This window comes from Felis catus, chromosome E1, assembly GCF_018350175.1.
Source record: "Felis catus isolate Fca126 chromosome E1, F.catus_Fca126_mat1.0, whole genome shotgun sequence".
Lineage (NCBI taxonomy): Eukaryota > Metazoa > Chordata > Mammalia > Carnivora > Felidae > Felis > Felis catus.
In genome coordinates, this window is record NC_058381.1 from 56402607 (window position 1) to 56424414 (window position 21808).

At 59.5% G+C, this 21808-nt stretch overlaps 2 protein-coding genes and 1 long non-coding RNA gene across 11 annotated transcripts in view; 1 reads left to right on the forward strand and 2 right to left on the reverse strand.

Moving 5' to 3' along the window:
• Nucleotides 1–1695: 1695 nt before the first annotated feature.
• Nucleotides 1696–7027, reverse strand: FOXJ1 (forkhead box J1). Its single transcript, XM_003997176.6, has 3 exons — nt 6496–7027; nt 5298–5963; nt 1696–3489 (listed from the first exon to the last, which is right to left on the reverse strand). The coding sequence occupies exons 2-3, from the start codon at nt 5793–5795 to the stop codon at nt 2734–2736; spliced, it is 1254 nt and encodes a 417-aa protein (XP_003997225.1). The 5' UTR covers nt 5796–5963; nt 6496–7027; the 3' UTR covers nt 1696–2733.
• Nucleotides 7028–7829: 802 nt separating this feature from the next.
• The window catches only part of RNF157 (ring finger protein 157), an 82264-nt gene continuing 68285 nt past the window's right edge, over nt 7830–21808 (reverse strand). For 3 of the 8 annotated variants that reach the window (XM_023244024.2, XM_045045373.1, XM_011289386.4), the window contains exons 14-19: nt 19934–20045; nt 19307–19494; nt 18967–19032; nt 17901–17949; nt 15991–16101; nt 7830–10548 (exon numbers count right to left, since the gene is read on the reverse strand). In XM_023244024.2, the coding sequence (XP_023099792.1) occupies nt 10427–10548; nt 15991–16101; nt 17901–17949; nt 18967–19032; nt 19307–19494; nt 19934–20045 (648 nt within the window). In that variant the 3' untranslated portion in view covers nt 7830–10426. Of the gene's footprint in view, nt 10549–12212; nt 12254–13828; nt 13966–14711; nt 15275–15990; nt 16102–17900; nt 17950–18966; nt 19033–19306; nt 19495–19933; nt 20046–21808 lie in introns of those variants that run through there. The other 5 variants (XM_023244025.2, XM_023244028.2, XM_045045372.1 and 2 more) reach the window with 5 other exon arrangements.
• Nucleotides 10546–16793, forward strand: LOC123382128. 2 transcript variants are annotated; one of them, XR_006590051.1, is made up of 3 exons: nt 10546–13743; nt 13848–13948; nt 14028–16793. It is a non-coding gene; the product is annotated as an uncharacterized LOC123382128 (long non-coding RNA). The 2 variants fall into 2 exon arrangements; XR_006590050.1 differs by having other exon boundaries at nt 13848–16793.

The window sequence follows — 21808 nt, forward strand, 5'->3', positions numbered from 1 at the left end:
CCTCTGGAGACCGAACTGGCTCCCTGCTTCGGGAAGGCGCTGTCCCCGCAGTCGTGGTTCAGGGGCTTCTCACCTCAAAGGTGGGGATCAGAGGAGATAAGGAGCCTGCTGGGAGAGCTTGAGTCAAGGGCGCCAAGCCACACAGCCCGAAAGAGAGAGAACCACGCAGTGCAACGTGTGAGCCTGGCAGGGGGCAGTCTGCAAATCTGAATAGTCTGTGGTTCGAGGGATCACCCGTGAGCGTGAGCGTGAGCGCTGGTTTCCCGGCCGTGGGCGCGGCGCTAGGCCTCCATGGGAGCGTCCTTGTTCTAAGGAAATACACGCTAAAGTATTCAGTGCTGACGGGGCATCATGTCTGTAACTTACTGGCACATGGCGCGAAATCTATTTAGATTGGGATTGCATTGAATTTATATATAAATAGGAGGTAAATGAACATGGTTAAAAACCCACCCAGCCAAGGGCCAGAGCAGGGATGGATCGGGCTCTCCCCACAGCCTGTTGCCCCGGGGGAGAGTCTGTGAAGCTCAGCGGCCCAGCCCCTCTATTGGAAACATCTGGAGACCCTTAAAATCGCTGATGCCTTGGTCCGACCCCACCTGTCAATCCAGAGTGTACTCCCTTTTGGCCAGGACTGGAGGCTGATCCTGGGGGTCAATGAGAAGGCTGGGGCCCCCTTGTTCCCCTCTACTGGGGACCGTGGCTAGGAAGGCTGGTGGGGGTGGTGGGGAGAGAGAGGGAGGGGTGAAGGGAGTCTCAGTGGAGGCAGCCGCCTCAGCCTGCTGTGGGGCTGGGGTGGGCTGGCTTCTGGGCTCAGGCAGGCCCCAACCCCCTGGCCCAGCAGTGTGTGCGCCCTCCCGAAATATTTGGAATAATTAGCAAGTGAAAGCCGCAAGTTAGCACAGGGAATGCCAGGTTGGCCTAGAGCCAGACTGGAGAGAAGGGAAAGAAAGGGGCTTCGGGAGAAAGGGGTCTGTGGAGGCTGGGTGGGGTTGTGCGAGACAGTGCTCGTTTGTGCCCCGGGTGTGGGAGGGGGCTGGGTGGAGAGGTGGGCTCCAGACAAAGCTGGGGGGAGGGACTGAAAGGTGCCGCTGTGCGTCACCCACACACACATTTCCCGTGCCTCAGTTTCCCCATTAGGACTCCGGTAGGCTGGTCCCTCGTGGGGGACCCCCCTGGTGGCCTTTTCCTCCTCCGGCCTGCGTTGGGCCCGGGAGGGAAGGCGCCTGGCTGGGTGAGCACACGCCGCGCTGGGGCCCTCTGGCCTCACACCCTGTCCCTCCAGGAGAGGACCCAGGGAGGGTGATGCTGGAGACAGGCCCAGGCCAGGACCGCAGACTCAGGCCGGCGAGCCCAGGCAGGCCCTCGCGGTCAGGGACATGTGAGCGTGTCCCTGGGCATGCTTGGCCCTTGTGAGTCCCCAGGGCCAGGGAGGGGGCTGCGTCTCCTTTGTCGCCCTTTCCCCGGGGACTATGGGTGCAATTCTCCCCATTGTGCAGACGGAGGTGCTGAGGCCCAGGCTGGAGGGGACCCCTGAGGACGGCTTCTCAGCCCCTTCCTCCCAGGGGACACAGAGGTCACGGAGAGTTCATCAAGGGGCACTCTGGAGGCCTCAGCGCCCCCACATCTTCCTCCCGGCCAATCCCCTCCTCCCAAACTGGCCCTTGCCTTCTCCTAAAGTTGCAAGCAGGTCCATTTTCAGATTTTTGAAAATTTTATTTTTAAAAATGTCTTATTGTAAATAACTTTCCATGAAAAAGGTTAGGTTGCCCCACAGGGCAGGAGGGTGGATGTGGGAAGCAGACTGAGGGGCTCAGGGGAGAGCGGGACACTCCCCCCTCAGCAAGCGCGGGCAGGGATGCGGGCGATCCGTCCCCCCCACCCCCCACCCCCACCATTCCTGGTCCCAGAGGTTCTAGCAAGTTCCATCCCTCCCAGTTAAGCCTCAGCTACAGCTACGCTCACTACATTAGTCTGTCTGTCCCCTCCCCACTGCAGCTCAGCTGCCCCTGCCCCCAACCCCCAGAACCCCAACTCCCCCACTGCTCTCTGCCTCAAAGATTAGGGATTTACACTCTTTGCCCCCACCTCTAGGGATGGGGCCAGGCAAAGACCCCAGAGGCCTTAGAAAACCTCCTCGCCCACCAGGCTCCCTGACCTCGTTCTGTCTCTGCCTTCTGTCCCCTCCCCCCTCCTTCCCCAGGCCCAGGGGGAAGGCTTTGCCCGGAGGGGCCTCCAGGGGGTTAATTTGCTGTCACCTAATTAGCATTTGTTGTACCTGGGATCTTTCTCTGGATAGAGACCTGGGGAGGACAGCGGGAGAGGAGGGAGAGGTGTCGTAGCTGAGGCACCCAGGGGCGGGCCCTGTACTGTCGCTCCCCAGCTCGGGCCAGCGCCCCTCCACGTGCAGCCCCCACTGTGCGGGGCCGGAGCCCGTCCCTGGGGCAGGAAGGAGGAGGATCAATGAAACACTGTGTGTGCGGCCGGGGGGGCCGGGGAGGCAGCAGTTCTGGTCCTGGGCCTCGGCTCTCAGCCTCCTGGGCTGGAATCTGAAGGCAGCCCGGGCTGGGGGCCGCAGGGCCTCGTGGGGCCAGCCTCGGGAGACCTGGCCCAGCCCCTTCCCCAGGGCGGTAGGGCGTCCGTGGGCCTGTGCCAGGTGGGTGGGTGGGTGGGGGGGTGCATTCTGGGCCCTGACGCGGGCACTGTCTGGATCTGGGGGCGGGGCCTGGCCTCTTACAAGAAGGCGCCCACGCTGGCCCAGTCTTGCAGGTCGGCGGCCAGGGTGGCGTCCCCGGCCTCGAAGAGGGGCTCCGGGGGCAGGCAGCCACTGCCGCTCTCGTCCCAGGGGTGCTGCAGGAAGGACGTGGCCAGGAAAGTCTCGTCGAAATCCAGGCTGTCGGCCGCCTGCTCCACCGGAGGCCCCCAGGTCGCGGGGCAGTCGATGTGGCGGCCGTGGACGGTGAGGTCCACGTCCCCGTGCGAGGCGGGGCTCAGCGGCGGGCTCAGCTCCAGGGCCTCCAGGGTGCCCAGCTCGCCGCCCAGAGCGCCGGCCTCGAAGATGGCCTCCCAGTCAAAGTTGCCTTTGAGGGGCTCCAGCTCGCCCTGCTCCTCCTGGGTCAGCAGCAGGGTGCTGGGGGCCCGCGGGACCTTGGCCACCCGCTTGGGCAGCGGCTGCTTGCGCTTGTGCCCCAGCCTGCCCTCGCCCGCCTCCCCGGTGGCCTCCTCAAACTCCCGCAGCAGCTGCTGGGCCTCGGTGTTCACGGTCAGCGGCCCGGCCCACGGGGCGGCGCCGGGCTCCTGCGAGGCCTGGCGGGCGAAGGCCGGGTGGATGTGGACCGGGGGCAGCCGCCGCTTCTTGAAGGCCCCGCTCAGCAGCCGCTCGGCGTACTGGGGGTCGATGCGCCAGAAGCCCCCCTTGCCGGGCTCGTCCTTCTCCCGAGGCACTTTGATGAAGCACTTGTTCAGGGACAGGTTGTGGCGGATGGAATTCTGGGCACGGGGAAGGGAGGGGGAGAGGAGAGAAAGAGGTCGGCTGGGTGAGCCGGAAGGGCCGGCGATGGGGGGGGGGGGCGACTCGTGCTCCTGCCCGCAGGGGAGGAGGGACGGACACAGCGCTCTGACCGGTGGCTCTGGGACACAGGCCACAGGGCACCGGCGGCCAGGAGTGCGGCCGGGGGGCTTTTGTTCCCTGTTGCCGGGATATCCGCCTGCTCAGTCATCCGAGCCCTGAGCCGCAGGGTGGCTCTCAGGGCCACCCCGGCCTGCCCTCCCTCCCTTACCCCACCGCTTGCGGTCTCTGGCCAAAGGCTTCAGCTCCCCCAGGGCCTGGACGGCCATCTCCCTCCGCCTGGGCCTGGGCCTGGGCCTGGGCTTGGCGGGCCCTGTTTGTGAAGAGTGGGTGGGTTGAAAGGTGGGGGTGGGGAGTGCTGGGCTGTGGAGGGTGTGAGGGTGTGTGCTCTGAGCGTGTGTAGGGATGAAGTGGGGGGGGATCTGATGCCTTGCCCTGTTTGTTGAGTCCCTGCTGGCCTGCCCTCCCCGCTCCGCCCCCCGGACCCCCCCCCCCCCCCGCCCGCAGGCTATGAGGCCTCAGTTGATTATTACCCAGCCTGGAGCACAGCACTCATTCCTGACGCCCAAGTTCCGAGGCCTAAGCTTCACGGGCTTGGGGGAGGAGAGAAGGGGGGGGGGGGTCTCTGCTTTCTCATCGAGGGTACAAATGACACTTGCCCCAGTCAGGGCCCCAGCAAGTGTGGAATGGCCTGGGACTGGGATTCTGCAGCCTGCTCCTGGTGGGTGCCCCAGGGAAGAGTCTGGGCGTTCTGGGGCCTCTCTCTCCAACTAGACCCTGATCTAAAGTGGAAGGCTCATATCTGCTTGGCCTCAAATCACCACTCTGCCTTGTTCATTCCTAGGTGCACAGTCTTGTCCAAACCACGCCAGGGGACAGGGGTTTAGGGCCCAGAAGGCAGAGCAGGTGGGTGGGTAGTGGCCCCCCCAGTAAGGCTGGGATGTTTACATGGAGGCTCGGGCCCCTTGGCTGCTCTGTGCCAGGTTCCGGAGACTTGGAACATGAAGCCAGTGAGTGCGGCAGGAAGAGCCCCTGTGGAAAGCACCTGGCCCAGGTAATTGTCCCCCCGGGGAGGTTGACTGAGAAGAGGGGGAGGACAGGAGGCAGGAAACTGAGGAGGAGTTGGGTGAGGGGCTGGGGCAGCAACGTTACTTTAGGAAGGCCCCACAGTCCCTCCAGGGGGACACAGCTGGCCTTCACATGCCATGTCCCCCCACCCCCAGCCCACCTCCACTGGCCAACTGCAACAAGACAGAATGCAGAGCCTGGCAGGGGCCATGCTCCAGCATCCCATTCTGAGTTGGGCCTTGACAGACTGTCCTTGGGCAGGGCCGTGTCTAGGAATTCTAGGACTTGGGACAAAAATGTGTCCCTTAGTCCATCATCCTCTCTTAGAGGACCATGTCCGCGCATAATCTGGCCCTGGTCTTTGGGCTGGGTCTACTGGATGAGCGACAGGTGCTTTCCCCATGAATTTTGGGGTCTGCATCCTTTCTAAAGCCCTTTCAACCTCCTCCCTCCTCTCTCTCTGAAGTCAAGGGGAGGGGCAGTTCCAAGCACTGGGCTCCCTTGAGGTCCTTCCTCGACGGCCTTCCTCCCTTGGGGCTCTGCCTGCACAGCGAGCCTACTAGGGCGTGCGGACCTGGGACCTAAGTCCAGTCAGTCCGCCCCGCGTGGGGAGAAAGGAGGTGAGTGGGGAGGGAGCGGCCGCCACCTGCACCTCCCCTACCTGCCAGGTGGGATCAGCGTGGCGGAAGTAGCAGAAGTTGTCCGTGATCCACTTGTAGATGGCCGACAGGGTGATCTTGGTGGCCTTGCTGGCCTGCATGGCCATGCAGATGAGCGTGGCGTAAGAGTAGGGCGGCTTCACACTCGGGTTGGTGGCGTAGTCCACGTCGTCGGGGGGCGGGGCCTGCAGCCCCGGGGGAGCGCTCCGCGACGTGCATGACGACGTGGGCTTACCCGGAGTGTGCGGCTGCCCCAGGCAGGCGGGATCGGCCGCCAGGGGCGACCCCGGCGCGACCGAGCCTGGCACCTGGTGATAGCCGTGGGGGTCGGTGCCCCCCGGCGGCAGGGCGGGGGCCTTGGCGTTGAGAATGGAGAATTCCTGCAGCCACTGCAGGCTGGTCAGGCTGTCGTCCAGGGCGTCGGGCTCCTCCAGGCCGCCCTCCGGCCCCGCCTCCTCCGCCGCCCCTGCACCCGAGAGGCGTAGCCAGCTCTCCGCCATGTCTGCGGGGACCCTCCGAGGGGGCGGTCAACATCCACGGCTGAGCTGGGGGTAGCCCGCCGCGCTCTCCGGCCCGCTGACTCCCGCGGCTCCAGTTACAGGGCCTCCCGGACGCGCGCTTCCATCCCGCGACCAGGGGGTCGCCTCCTCGGAAGACCAGTGTGGTTCCTGCGAAGGACCACGGCGGGAGCTGAGCACTTTCCCCACCCTCGATGGGAGAGTGTGTGCGAGGAGGGGGAGGCTCCTCTAAAATCGTCCCCGCTGCTGGGGAGGATCTTTGCTGGCCGAGGTCTGGGAAACAGAACCAGTGCCCTGGGGTCCGACCCCCCGCTGTGTCCATCTCACTCTTTTCCTCTCCGAGGTTTTAGAGGAGACTTTCTTTACTGGGTATCCGAGGCTATCACCTTCTCCCCCAGAGCGGGATATCAACCCTCTCACAACAAATGGAAACGGGGCGAGGGAGCCCAGGAGGGCAGAGGCCAGAGACGCGGAAGTCGTCTGATTTTTGAAAAGAGATATTAGGATGGGGGGTAACGGGGAAGCAAGGAAACAGGATAGGAATTACAGGGGGCGAGAAGTAAGTGTCCCCCAAACTCAGATATCATTCCCGGGTCCACCAATTCACTCGAGGACGGATGGGAGAGCGGGCTGGTACAGACACCCTCCCTTCCCGCGGCCAGCAGCCGTCTCAGTCCCTTACCTGGCTCAGAGCGCAGCCCGGGCCAAAGGAAGGTTCTGGAAGAAGTTCCTCCCACCCCCCGCGGCTCTCTGTACCCAGCTCGAGTGCCCCGCCAGCGCCCCTTGTCGCCCCCCCGCCCGACGGCGCCTCTCTGAGCGCTAGTGGCCCCCGGACCGGCATTAAGTAGCCGCTGCAAAGGCTTCTTCTGCTGCCATGGCGACGCTCCGCCCCCATAAACAGCTTCCGCTGCTGCTATTGGCCAGTGCGTTTCTAAGGAGATCGCGGGCTCTAGCCACTCTCTCTGGCGGTAACTCTCCTCGAACTCCCTCCTTCTGCCGCCCTCTCCCGCGCCACCCAGCCCCCCTACCCGCCACCGCGTCCCGGCTCCGCGCATTCCCGCTCGAGGGCCCCGCGCAGGACTCGGGGAAGCGCGCGGCTCTCGCCCGAGGCCCCCGGCACGCCCGCGAGCCGTCCGCCGGGGCAGCCGCACTCCCGCCCTCGCTCCCTTCCTGTCCCGGCTGCTCCGGGCGTCCACGGCTCCGCGGACGGAGCCAGGGGCGCGGGGGCCAAGGCTGGGAAGGCTGGGAGCCGGCTCAGGCTCGGGAATCGTGTGCTTGGGGTTTCCTTTCCTCTCCTCTGGGCTCACGTTTCTGTGCCCTTTCCCACCCTCCCGACCCTGAGTGTCGTCTGGGTGCCCGCGGGCAGGTCTGACTCTCCGATGCCACCTGCCGCTCAGGCCCGCAGCAATGGCTGCACCGATCCCAGGCACACCAAGGCGAGCAGGGTTTCCCGGTAAGCGGCTCCCTCCCCACCCCTGCATTCGGCAAGGTTCCCGGAAGCTGACTTTCCAGAGGCTTCTGCGGAAGCGCTCTCCCTCCTTTTCAGATAGCTGAGGGAACAAAGCCGGTGAGTGAAACTCACAGAGGTCACAGACTTGCGGAATTCTCCTAGCAGGGTCATTCGCCCCGTTCGTTTCACCAACCTTCTAGTGGCATGGACTAAAGGTAGGGGGACACCAGGGGCTGCTTCCTCCCCTCCTCCTGGTCTCTGGCCGGTCACCAGCTTTCCTGCTCTTCAATTATTGAGGAGCTGCAGTGACGGAAGTTCTCGGGTTTAAGGGTGAGGGTGGGGTGAGGGCTCCTTACTCAGGCCTCTGCCCAGAAGCTGGAGGGCAGGGAGTGGGAAGCCCGTGTCCTCAGGGTGGCCCCTCAACTCCCACCTCCCACGCGGAGCAGGTCTTTCCCTACCTTCTGCCTCCCCCACTCCGCCATCTGGAGATTCTCTTGAGGAAAAATGTTTGAGTGCTGGAGAAAGTCGGACAGAAACTTTCACAAATGAGCCAAGGACACAGTTAATAGCTCTCCTTCCCTTGTAAACAGTTTTATTCGTTTTAAAGAATCATGCAGCAGTCCATAAATATTGCATCCTTGATGTCCCCACTGTAGTGTGCCCACGAGTGTACTCCAGGGAGTGAGGGGTACACAGATGGCACAAACAGTACACACACACACACACACACACACACACTTGCACACACCAGGTGTGCAGGACCTAAGGAAAGTGATCAACCAGCATGCCAAGATCAGGTGGACAGGACACCAACTCTCCCCAGGTGAGACAGCTCAAAGTGTGCGGCTCTATGCCCAGGAGATGCCCCAGTGTGGGCATAAACTCCAATGGGTGGAGCTGGGTGGGGAAGGAAGGAAGGCTCCATGCGGCCGGGATCAGCACACCACCTGGAGGCCACAGGGACCTCGGGCCAGAGTTGGCAGGAGAAGCCACAGGCCTCCAGAAGTCTGTGCCCTTGTGCGAGAGGCCAGGCCCCATCCCATCCTCACTGGGCCAACTGCTCATAACACAACTGTCTCCAGATGACAGACTGGGTGCGGCAGGGTCAGGAGCTGCCCTGTTCCCTGACCAAGCTGACTAAAGTCCAGCTCCTTTGGATGGGATGTTTCTGCTTGCCTCAGAGCCAAATGAGAACAAAGAGGTAGGAGAGACAGAGTGACAGAGACACAGAGGGATCGGTCCGAGAAACAGGAGCGAAAGGGCCATTTCTGACCTGGGCATGTCTTGATTATGGAACCAAGACCTTAAAGAATCTTTCTGAGCCTCTTGCTGGGAGAGGACCCAGCCTGTGCTGTAAGGAAGGACACAGACCCTCCGGGAGGGGTGATGATAATGGTTTTCTCTCAGGGCTCCTGGCCACTGTGGCAACTGTTTACCTACATCTCCTTCATCTTGGGTAACACCACACGGTGAATACTACCTGCCGAGAGGGGAGGGAGGCTGTGGGCTGCCACCCCCGGCTGAGGGAAGATTCCCCATTCCCTGGGGCTTAAACTTCAAGGAAATCAGGCAGTGGGGTTATTGCTCTGACCTCAACCGCAGAAGGGGCCGTAAGGATGTCGGGGGAAAGGACAGGAGTCGGGCCTGAAGCAGCAGGGTCCAGAAGCCCCGGCAGGGCCTCAGAGAGGGGGACGTGGGGACTCAAGACAGAAGCTTAGATTCAGGCATGACTCACATATCGTGTCTGTTGGGACAGCAGGCCTTCCCCCCCACCAGGGCAGGACCTGAGCCATAACCACTAGGCCGGGCAAGGGTCACCACCGCCTGGCAGTGTAAAGAAGCCACACGGGAGGGGTGAAGGGTTCCCTGGGCACGGGGCTCACTTTGGGGTGTTGGAGACGACCCTGAAAGGCTCTTCCAGGGTAACAGTTCCAAATACAAAGACAGGCCATCATGATGGTCAGAGCCTAAAGGCTCTGTGGTCTCTGGGCCTCATAAATTGCTGTATCTAACTCTGCTTCCCTATCTCATGCTCCACTAAAAGACCACCTTCTCCCAAAGCCAATAGACACATCTGTGCAAGAACGGTGCGGAGCCACCGATGACAACACTGTCCAGAGAGGAGGAACTCCCAGCAGCTTACAGCCTGGCCTCGCTGTTTTAGACTTCTGTTGACATGCCTCACACGGGGCTGAGGAGAGGTGGCGGGGGTGGGGGTGGGGCATATGATCTGAACCACAGAATCTCTGAATCTCTAAAGAGCCTGTGGGAGGAGTGCCTCCCCCTCCCCTGCTCAGGCTCGGCAGGTCTGGAAGGCAGGGAAGGGTAACACTTGGGGTGGGGAGGCCCCGGCTCCACGTGTGCCACTTCCTGTGGGACTCCTGGGCACCGACTTGAGAATCACTGTTCCACCCCTCTCTCAGCCTATTTCTTCAACTATTGACAAAAAGGGGTGGGGGCAGGGACAACAGATAGAAGACCACCACCGGACCGGGCTGTGGTGAGGGAATGTGAGAACATCCGACAGCTCCTAACACAGGTGCCTGGCACACAGAGGTGGTCAAGGATGTGTTTTCTGAAAGGTCACCTTAGGATGGGGTCCCAGGCCTTCATGAACGCACCTGCTCCTAAATAACCCTCCCGAGGGTCATCACGTAACTGGGGGATTCTCAGATTCGAGGCCTCCTTCCTAAGCACACAGATGCACGAGGCACAGGGGACCAGCTCTGTGACCAGACCAGATGTCCCAGAGACCAGAAAATGCCAGAGGGGTGTTTGTAATGAAGCTGCCAAGACTCCAGGTCTTCTTGGCTGTGCCCCCTAAGGAGAAAAAGATGCACGAGGAGCAACCAGCCCGTGGACCTGAAGGTCAAGGTGGGTACCTTCCAGAGAGTCTCTGCAAGAGGTCTCATGAGCTGCAGTTCACTGAGAGGCTTTGGCCCACGAGGAGAGAGGAGGCTGCCAGTTCCTTCTGGGTGGGGAAGGGTGGGGATTACGGAGGACACCGGGCCGGGAGCGGGGGCAGGCTGACCTCCACGTCTAGCTTGCATCTGGGTGTAGAGAGTCTTCGAGGTTTCGCTGAGGATGCCGAGGAGGCCAGCAGTCCAGTGAAGCCGGGATGGAACGTGAGGGTGGCAGGGAGCCCAGGGACGGGCTGGGGCTCTCACACGGCCAAAGGACCCCACACGCAAGGCCTGTCCTGGGGGTCCTCCAGGCTGCCGGATGGTAAGCGCGGGCGCTGTGTGTGCCGACGACCGACAACGTTGTCATCGGCCTGCCAGGTGCCTGGAGAAGAGAAAAGAAGGGGATAGGAGCCAGACCCCCGGCCAGGTCCGGATGGCATCTCCAGCAGGACAGCCCAGGAGTTCGGCACGGAAGCTAGCAGGACGCGTGTTACCTGAGACCCCCATGTGTGTGCAGGCCACAGCGAAGGAGAGAGGATCGGGCGAGGTGGGCACCCAGGGGGCAGGGGGCTGTCCCTGTCCTAATGGGCTAGGGACAGTCACGGCCACCATGGACTGCAGAGAAGAACATACAGGGTATTTCTCGTTCTGTGCACCTGCCCTGCAATCCACTTCCGTGTCTTTGTTTTGAAGTTTGCCTAGATGTTATGGGGGGTCGGGCTGAGGTTTTCCCCAGGGCAGGAAGCAGTGGAGGGGAGTGAGAAGAGCGTGTTAATTTGGGCTCGGTGTCAGTGTTTGCCGTGGGAGCCGGGAGGGGCAGGACGGGGCTGGTTGCTCAGCAGGGTGCCAGGGACAGAAAGGTGGGGGGGGGGGGGCGCAGGTGTGACGGGCCCACCTGCTGCTCTTCATCTCTGTCCACCCGAGCAGCCCTCTGGGGTCACCATCAACCCCGGGAGACACCAGCCCGAGAGCCTTGGGGTCACCCAGGCGGCACCCACAAAACTCGTCCTCCCCCAAACCCGCCACGGCTCCTGCACAAGGATCACCGGCTGCCTGGTCTAGAAGCCTATTCTTGGCTCCTCCGTCCTTCGTGCTCTGTATTTCATCCGTCACTACCTCCTGTCTGTCATCAGAAAACCCGGGCTTCCCTCCTGGCTCATGACTGACGGACTGACCGCGTGCTCCTGGGCGGAAGCCTTGATTCACCCACCCATCGAATGGGAGCAGAGTGCTCTCCTCACAGGGCTGCTGGGACGACAAAACAAGGTGACATGGGAGTGTGCTGAGCAGGGCGTGCCTTGTCCAGGCCGCCCTCTTCTCTCCCCGGGGGTCTCCCCTCAACTCTCATGCTGGCCTCGACTGCCTTTTCCCAGTGGCGCCCTCCAGCGCGGTGCGAAGCTCCCTGTGACACAGAGGCTCCCGGGGAAAACCTGACTCCACGGGGCCGGCGGACCTCCAGGCTGCGCCCCCCAGGTGGTGCCCCCAGCCCGACTGCGGCCACAGTGTGCACCTCAGACGGCGAGGGAACCGCCAGGCCCTTGGCCTCCTCCGTCAGACTGCAAGCTCTTCTGGGCAGGCCTGGCCCTCAGAGGACTCATGCAGGGGACAGGCCGGGCTGAGCCGGTGCAGAGGGAGGGCCCGAGGCTCACTGTGCTCGTGTTTGAGGGGCTCAGCCTCACGCCAGGGCCCGCCCAAGACCCTTTCACGGCCCGCACACTAGGACTGAATAGCTATAAACTGCGTATCTCCCGGAAGTGCCCTGGTGTGATCATCCATCTAAAGGCTCTGGCGTCAGTGTGCGGAGGGGGGGGCCCCTGGGGCAGAGAAGTGAGTGGAACAGAAAATTCGCGGTGTCTCTCGAATCTAGATGGAAGCTGGAGATTTCGATTCCCTGGAGTCTAGGACATGGGCCAAAGTGCATTCTCCTCTAAGGGAGGCTCTCTTCAGTGTGACAGGATGGACAGAAGGCAAGACTGCCCTTTAAGTCAGGAACCCCCAAATACAATGAGTTGTTTGTTCACTTATATAATTTGGTAGATCTCATACCTATTCCTCAATGTTTATGGGGCAGGACTCCGGAACTGCGGCTGTTCGGTAGGAAAGACCAAAAGCAAACGGTGAACGAGAGAGAAGACACACATGCATGCACAAAATAAAATCCACGCCACCGCCGCCGCCAACCAGCACGCCACGAGACACCGGACCGACAGGCCGCCCTCACTCTGAATTCACACGAGTGCCTGCTACAGACTCCACCGCTCTAGAACCCTGAGCCAGGGCCTGGAACCGATCCTGCCGGAATAGACTCAGCACTCAGACCTGAAGGATCTGTTCTCGCCGGCTTCTTAATTCACTCCGTGGCGAGGGGAGGGTTAGCAGCAATCACGTGGTGCCCTTCCTGCTCCCCCCCCTCCCCCCCGAAAGGACTCCGAGGGGCCCCCAGCAGAACCCTGCTGCTGCTCCCGGGTCACATGTGCAAAGGGGGAGCCTGGCTGCAGAGGGCAACCGGCTCGCAGACGGGGCTTCCCGAACACATGCTCCCACTGGGTCCGGCCCTGCAGCCAGAAACTGGAGCTTGTTGACTGAAAATCTGTCGTGGCGACAGACCAAGGTGCCTTTCCATTTAGAGGATGGGAAACAGGAGGGCAGAGAGACCTCTAGAGGTAGATTTGGGGAGCACATTTAGGGGAATTCTGCACAGCCCTTTCCCAGCTCTACCAAGCCCCTGATTAAATAAATGTGGGCGCTCTGACAGTTTGATTGTCTCATGGAGTTTCCAGGGGAAAGAGAAACCTAATTCAGATTTTTCCTTCACGTCTAGGAAATATGAACTCTTCTAGGTGCATCTCAGCCTCGGGTTACGAGGCTTGAAGACAGGAGGAAACTGGATTTCAAGTTTTTGCCGGTATTGCTGTGCTTCGCTGGACATGTCCCCTCCTGCACACTGCGGTCATTTAACAATGTATCTCTATTTCCACTAACAAACCCAAATTATGTTGGCTTTTTTTCCCCCCTATCACCTACACTACCCAGAACCTTATCACTTACACTACCCAGACTTGTCACTGGTCCTCTGGCCACTATGTTGCCACCTGCGTGGTATTTCATCCAATTCCTTGGAGCCACATCCACTCAGCATGGCTTCACGGTCCCAACCTGCTCACCACCTGCACCAGTCAACTTAGGCTCCCTCCCCTTGAGACCTTTTAGAACACTCTCAGAACATACCACCCCCTTGGTCTTGGAGCCCAAGAAGGCCCAGAAGCTTCTTAGGGGAAGAAGGGCTGGAAGGCCACGGGTGCCCTCTCAGTGACACTCCCACAAGTGGGATAGGAGTGGTGAGGACGGGGACCTGCGTGGTCTTCGTCACGGGCCGGGTCTCCCGGCAGAGCACACATGAGCATGGGGAGCGTGGCACGTGGGGCGGGGAGAGCGCGGGATGCTCCCCTTGGCTCCGCTTCTCATCAGCCCTCCGTGACGGGAGTGGCGCCACCCGGAGAGGGAAACCGACTCGAGCAGAGACCAAGTGCCTGAGAAGCTGTCCTGGTGGCCGCAGAACACAGAGCTGAGCCAGCCTGTGGGTATCCCAGAGGATGGTTTGGACTTAACAGCTGAGCGCGAAGAGGCCTATTTATTCCACTGGACCTACCAAAGCGGATGCTCCTGTTATTAATCCAACAGATGCTTCCAGAGAGTTCCCCAGCAGGCTGCTACCAGTGTGATGCTAACGGCAGAACCAGAGGAACATTTGGCCGAGAAAGCAGATGCGCCTTCCCTCTCCTGTAAGAGCCCTTGAGACCTGTGGTGAGAGGGCACAAGGGGCCACCTCAAGTGCTTCTACCTGAGTCGCTCTCCCGACAGGCGTCACAGGCATTTGGCTGCACGTCTGGCTTGGACTGTGAACCTAGCTTAATCCCAGCGCGCTGGCTCTTGAGAGCACCACAAGGAACCCCGGGGGTCCTTTCGTCTTCCCGCAGTCCCGCAAGTGGAATAAATATCAACAAGCAGGTTGGCCAGAGAGAGTCAGGAGGCGGAGGGAGCGGAAGGAACAAAGTCAGTTTCCAGCAGCATGGTTGGCTAAAACCGTTCCTGGCAGCCCCCTCTGCCAGAAAACGGGGGTGAGGGGGAGCCCCTCGAGGGAGACAGGAGCCTAGCAGAAGGACGGCTGCTAGTGAGCTGCCACAGACACAGGGCAGAGAGGACAGAGATGTCATCATTCCCGACTCGTGCCCCAGGATGCCAATTCAAAACGACTCGTCCTCATAATGCTTGCCACAGAAGCATCCCCATTTTTTGTGGAACGGGGACTCATCTATTTTAACAAATATTTTTTTCTCAGAAAATCTCCTATTGAGTGCAGGCCCTCGCCAGTTAGGACCGGAGACCTAGGCAGAAGCCTCTGGCATGTGCACACGCCCAGCAAGCTTGGTGTCGGGCACAGCATGGCTGGCGGGGGGGAGGGGGGCGCGGGGACAGTGCTGGCGCAGAGTGAACATGAACTTCCATACGAGGTCTACATAACATAAATGAGCTTCAAAAGAAACAAACCAGACAGACAGATTTACATTTGGCAAAAAGACGTGAAAAACAAATGGACAGACGGAAGCAAGATACGGAGTGGGAAGGCAGGAAGTGAAGTGTGCCTGGGCCCCACAGCTCCAGTCCAGGCCTGACACGGCATCTTTTGTCCTCACTGAACGTGAAGAGTCCTGGGCAGGATCTTCAGGACAAACTAAATAGAAAACAACCGGAGAGGCCTTTGAAAGGCTGGAGAAAGCGCCTTCTGGGGATTACGGCTTCCCCGCCACAAGCCTGTGTGGGGCAGGGCGTGCGAATCCCCGTGTCTCTCCTAGGCTGACGGAGAGCAGCCACCACAGGAGGCTGTGCTGTTCCGACGCCTCTAGCTGCTTCGCTGAGCGAGTAAAGCACTGGACCCATGATGTGACGTGGCTGTTCTGAAGTTCAAATAAGTCTCCATTTCAGGGGATGTTGAAGAGATTTACAGACACCACAACGTGGATGACCATCTCTGCTGTGAAACCAGGAGGGCGGTTTTGACCTAGTCTACCCGGCCGTGACTCGGCTTCAGAGGAGGGGTTCGTGGAGCCCTTGAACGAGCACATGGAATAGAAGGGGGTGGGTGCTTAGCGGGATTAACGCGGTTCCCGTATAGGAAGTTATCCCAGGTTCGGCTTAGTATCATGAGAGGGAAAAAGGGGGCCTATCGATAGTCCTGACTCAACTTAAAGTCAGGGCTCCGGGGAGCATAGTCACCCTCGACCCCTGACTTCTCCTCTGGGATCCAAGTCTAGTAAGTACAATGCAAATGTAACCCAAAGCTCACTGGATCACAGAGCCATTTGCTAGTCTAAAAAATGTCGGCTTTCAAATTCCTCCCCATTCCTCTGAAGAGCTATGGATCCCCTTTCCAAAGGTTCAGGCTATCTTTCCAAGACCTTCTTAGAGAGGCGGGGTCTGCCTCAAACTTCCTGTTGATGAAAACAAGACCAGGCTACCTGCCACGGGGCCTGCAGGATGGGGGTGGAAGGCTGCTTGGTCAGGCCAATTCGGAAGAAGGGGGGTTTTTTACTCCTGTCGTCCTGTCCTCATATTCTTGCTCAGGGCAGGGTGTGCTCTGCACAAGTTCAAGGACTCTCCCGAGGCCTCCTCACTTCCTTTCAGCATCTGGCTTCCAGCAGCCTAGCACAGCCCATGCCTTCTTGCAGGAAGGCCGGGGCAGGAGACAGGTGTCCCAGGGTGAGAGCAGGGGTGCGAGCAGGGGAGCATCTCCCACCAAGTTCGTGTTCAGCAGACTGCCACTCACCGGGTAAGCAGACCTCAGGGCACAGCTTATTGTCCAGTGCTTTCACGCTTGCGATGCCAAAGTCATTGTTATTGTCACACTCCATACCTAGAAATGCGCGTGTCCTCTGGCCTGTAAGGGAGTTAACGCAGTTAGAGAGGGGCTGGCGGTATTTTTTCTCTGCTTTGCTGTCCTTAAAAAAAAAAAAAAAAATCTTAAGGATGGAGACAAAAAAAATCAAATCATATGTTTAAAAAAAAGACAGTAATTAAGTGGGTAAAGAGTGGACAATAAAGGAATCAAATTGTGTGAGGCTGCCTGTGTGCCTGCCCTGTCCTGCCCTGTCTCCCTAACTGGCTGCTTCCCAGCAGGTGCTCAGCCCGCTGGAGGCCGCGGGGCACCGGCTCATGCAGAACCGCACTGGTGTGGACTGCGGCGGGGAAAGCTAGGGAGAGCATCTGCTGAAGCTACGCCTGCTCCTGCCTGGGTCTGGTGTGTGTGTGTGTGTGTGTGTGTGTGTGTGTGTGTGTGGTGTGCACGCACGTGCGTGTTTATGACCACAAGGCTCTGTAAGATGATAAATACATACAACAGACACTAAAAGTCTCAGTTTCCATAATTTTGCATATAAAATCAGAATCACCACATTCACAAAATTATGTTTTGTTTTCCTATGAAACTTGTTATTTTGAGGCTGCCTTAAGGGTCTGACCAGAAACCTGCAGACACGTGAGGGGAAGGGGAGAGTTTCAGAAGTTATTTTTTCTAGCTCCCCCTGTGCTGCCGTTTTTCTCTTGGTGAAAGGGAGAGGAAAAAACGTAAAACCACCGTGCGGGCCGTGGGATGTCAGGCAGAAACCGCTCGCCACCCTGCAGTTTTCAGAAGCGAGTATTCTATGGGCGGGAAGCAATCACAAAGGGCAACTCAGGGACCTTGAGCGCTGAAGGCATCCACCGAGCGGACGACGCGCCGGGCCCTGGCTTGGGCTGGCGTGCAAGCGTGGCAGGGGCACAGCCTTGGCGGCTGTCCCCTCCTCCTTCAGGGCTTCCTGGTCCGGGGAGAGTGGTCAGGCCAGCATGCACACCCCTGAACTCCCCAAGCAATGGCCAGCGCTAAAGCAGAAGCAGGTAGGATGACATCTGCGTCCGGGCTGCGGCCCGGGTCTGCTCTGGAGGTGCCCTTCTGAGGGAGGAAAGAGACGCTGGCCCCTGGAGCACGTGGTAGTCCATTCCCAGGGGGATTCTCCCAGTACCCCCCACCCCCCGACTCTTCTCACTTCCCTGATCTGAAGATCATTCCTTCTCTCCCAGCCTTGCTAGAAACAAAACTCTTCCATCTGAAGATATAATGGGGGCGTGAGTTACAGTAAAGAAAATTGTGACGATAGCCTACAAACGCTCGTCTACACGGAGCAGCTGGCGTCTGTCGCCTTCTCACCCCTGCTCTGCGCCTACGGGCTCCGAAGGTCCCTCCACTAGCGAAACGTCAGCCACCTTCTTCCCAACTGCCTGACGGTCCTTTCTCCCACGTGGAGGAAACTGTTCTGCTGCTGTTCCTAATCATTGGGGCTGCCAGAGCAGCTCTGGGGGGGCGGGGGGAGGGCTCAGCTGCAAAGCGGAAGCGGGAAGGAAGGAAGGTGATGAGGGTCGCCCAAGAAGCTTCAGAACTTAGTCCGCGCGAATTTAGAGCTCCCCGTGCGCTTTGTGAAGCAGCTCCGTCCTGATGTCCTCGGCCCTGAGGCCTCCAAAAAGCCAGGAAGATCGCTGCGGCCCTCAGACTCCCTGCTTGCCTTGATACTCCATCAAGAAGGCCGCCTTTCCCCACCAGGCACACTGGTGCCACCGAGTCATCCCGGTGTCCCTTTCTGTACCCTTTGAAGAATCCCAAGAGGGGAAATCTAATAAGAGGGAGCGAAAGACCAGGCCTTTTACCATCTTCTTGTGGGGGGGGTCCGTCCTCTTCCTCCATAACATCATTTCCCTAGGACAGAAGGAAGGCGCTATGAGTCTGTAAAAGCAGTACAATGAATCTGTTGACCAGCTGAAGACAGAAGTAATTGGCCTAATGGTATCTCACTCCAGGGCCTACGTCAATGGCACACATCTCCCGTCGTGTCTGAGGGGCCCGGGAGGCTGAGCAGAGACAGATTTTCCTTGGTGAGGCATGGTCTGCCCGCAGGGACCGCGTCTGAGGCCCGTCACAGATGTGCCCGGGGAATGTCAAGAATAGCCTTGGTAACAGTTTAGCTCATACTGTCTCTGTCTCTTGAAGGTGGAAATAAAAGTTGTCAAATGAAAAGGTAAATAGTAAGATCATGGAACTTTCAGAAATTCCTTTGGGATCCCAAACCCCAACGGGCTCTACTCCCGTGAGAGCATCTGGCTCAAGAAAGAGTGCTAGTGCCCTCACTGTGACCTGGGCCTGCCACGCACTTCCCGAATACCTTCATCAGGGCATTCTCATACTGAATTGTAATCCTGTCCGCACCATCTGCCATGGGGCTTCTAGACGAACAGGACATTTAGTGACTCTACACACAACATGAGGCTCGAACTTACGACCCTGAGATCAAGAGTTGCAAGCTCTTGTGACTGAGCCAGCCGGGCGCCTCTGCATGAGTCTGTCTATACAGTCAGGGTCGGGGGGGAGGCCAACACCAGGTCACTGGGGTCTTTGTGTCATCCCGTGCCAGGAGGTGCCTGAGACAGTCATTCTGTGTAAATACTGAGCGAACGAAGGACACACACGCTCAGGTGGAGGGTCCGACCCAGAACAGTTCCCTCTAGGACCCGTTCCACACCTGCTACGCTGGGACTGGCGCACGGTGCTGTGGGACAGTCCACTGACCGGAGTGTGTGGCCACCCTCCCCTGCACACCACACCCCACCCCCAACTGAGCCAAGCCTGCCACCTTAGGTGGCCTCTTCCAGAACAGCACCCATCCTACCATGCCCCCCCCACCTCCGCCAGCGCCAACAGCCCCACCATCGGCGTTACCTCTGCGTCCTGCTCCTCGGCGGCGAGGCCGACGAAGTTGCTGTCCGGAGATGCTGCCGGCATCACCTGCCACAGAGCAAGAGATCAAGGCACAGACAGACCCAGCTCGCAGGGCTGCAAAACCGACCCGAGCCCTCGGCACGGAAGTGGCACCAAAGAGAAGGGTCAGAGGTGAGGGGTGTTTGATTCAACGACCCCACCTCGTCTGCCAGGCCCTCCTTCCGAGCCCGGTGGGCACTCGGCAGCTTTCCCCCCGGCAGACCGTGGGGCGAGCTGCCCTGGCCGCGTGTGCCGAGTCACGGCAGCAAGGACCGTCCCCAACCCCGGGCTCTTCCCTCACCTCTCCTTCTTCTGAGGGGGCCCTGCTGGCGGCCCGGGGCGAAGGGAGCGCCTCTCCCTCTTCTTCAGTGCCGGGGGCGATGTAAGAGCCGGACATGGAGGAGACCGTGTCGGTGCTGATCTGGGAGTGGCGGCTCTGGGAGGACACCATGGACATGACGGACTGGGCCAGACTGCTGCTGGCAGGGTCTGGGGAGGCCGGAGCGGAAGGAAGGAGACGGGAGGTCAGGCTTCGGCGAGCGGACTGAGGAGCGGACCCACCTCCCTGTGCTCAGGCAGCGAGGACCACAGCGGCCACACCGCACCCTTACCTAAAAAGCTTCGGGTTCAAGGTTTTCCGAGGTTCTGCCCCTTTGCATTTTAGAGCTCAGCACTCTACCCCGGGAGCCAGGGTTTGCTCGTCTCTGACTTAATGTTACAGGAACCGCTGACGGCAGGCCGGGAAACAGACGAGGACTCCTGCCCCCCTGCCTGGCTGTCAGCAGGACCCCCTTGCTTCTGACTTTGGCCTCGTTAGTCATGCAACTTAGGTATCAACCTGCTGGCCCAAGTCCATCCTGGAGGAACTGTCAGGGGTGCTGAGTGCTGGGCCGAGGGGCCAAGCGTGCAGTCCCCCTCCCTCATGTACCTTCTGGGGAGGAGATTGTGGAAGAGAGAGGCGTCCCTGTGCAAGACGACTGGTCAATAGCTCCCGACGATGACATGGTAAGATTCTCACTTTCTGGAGTTATGCCACATTCCTGGAGGGAAACAGTTAAGTGCAAAGGGAAGGGTGTAAGGGCAGGGGGCTGGCTACGGAGGGTGAGGGGGGCATCGGGGGCGCTGAGGGCCCCTCCATCAGGGGGCTACGTGCGGAGGAGGGGCGGTTTCTCTTGTCCTCACTTCTCTGCCGCCCTGGCCTGGAATGGCTGTCTCCCAGGGGAGGTGCAAACTTCAGTCAGCACATCCTGCCTGAGGCACAGCATCTGCTAGGGCCATACAAAGCCTGCAGCTCAGGTGACACAGGTCACCCAGCAGCTGTGACACGGGAACACCCCAGGTTTCCCCAGGATTATAAACCGCTTTCCTTCTGAAGGAGAACACAAAACCAGCAGAGGCCTCACTGCCTGCCAGGCACCTCCGCTTGGATATCGGGTTAGTTCCAGCTCAATCGACCTAACACAAACACTACCTTTGCCTCCCCACCCATTCCCGACACCCCAGCTATCAGTCACCTGGGCCAGTACCCTCACCCCATCCCAGGCAGATGGGGATTCTGCCCCTATAACCTTTTCTCCAGGAGTTTTGTTTGGTTTTAAGTAGTCTCCACACCCAACGTGGGGCTTGAGCTCACGACCCTGAGATCAGGAGTCACGTGCTCTACTGACTGAGCCAGTGGGTGCCCAAGGAGCTCTGTGTTTATAATAGCTCAAGGATTCCCTCCCGCCTGGGCCAGTGGAGTCATCCTGACGGCCTGCTGGAATCTGGGCGGCCACTGTGTGCCTCCATCAGGCAGGCCTTCCTACAGCAAAGCTCTCCCAGACAGCGGGCCTGCTCAGAGCCCCGGCCTCCGCCCTACACCTCTGCGTGCCCTGCCCTGGCCATCTCAGATGCTTCTGTCGCCTTTCTCTAGGAGTCTAAAACATGCTGAGAGTCAGCTCAAATGCTACTCCTCCACTCTGCTCCCCTGGTTTATAACTGCTCCTGTCTCTGCCACAGCACTTTACTGTCCCTTCTTCTCTATCGTTAAAATTCACTCAACGGGGCACCTGCATGGCTCAGTTGGTTGAGCGTCCGACTTCAGCTCACGACACAATCTCTCCGTTCAGGAGCCTGAGCCCTATGTCGGGTTCACAGCTGGCAGCGCAGAGCCTGTTCTGGATCCTCTGCCCCTCTATCTGCCCCCCCCCCAATAAATAAAACATTAAAAAAGATTCATCTATTCATCCATTCAGCAAACAGTGCTAGGCACAGCACTGATACTTGTGTGCGTGTCCTGTCCCCAACCAGACACTGAGCTCCCAAGGTCAGGAACCACTTCATCAGGTTTGCCTGTTCACTCTCCCTAGCTCACCGCCGTACAGAGAGCGGGGGTAATGAACCTGTTCAATGAAGCCTGTGGGGGGCACGGGTGGCAAGCCCTGCCCTCTTCCACCGGCCTCCCAACGCACCTCTGCTGGGCCTTCCTGCTGCCTGTTCCCACGCCCGCAACCCGCTCTCCTCAGACATCTGCATCGTTCACTCTCTCACCTCCTTCCGTCTTGGTTCACAGACTACTTTCTACAGACAGCAACCCCCACCTCTGGCCTTGAACTCCCTTGTCTGACGAGCCAATCCACAGCACGGTCTGACACACCCCTTTTCTCCTGTCTTTGCGTCCATCCTAGCCCCGATAGCAAGAATATCAGCGCCACCAGGGCAAGGACTTTTGTAGTTTCCTTACTGCTACTGTTCTCAGCATACGGAACAGTGCCTGGTAGAGAACACAGGCTCAATATATTGTTGAAAAGATGGACGTAATGAA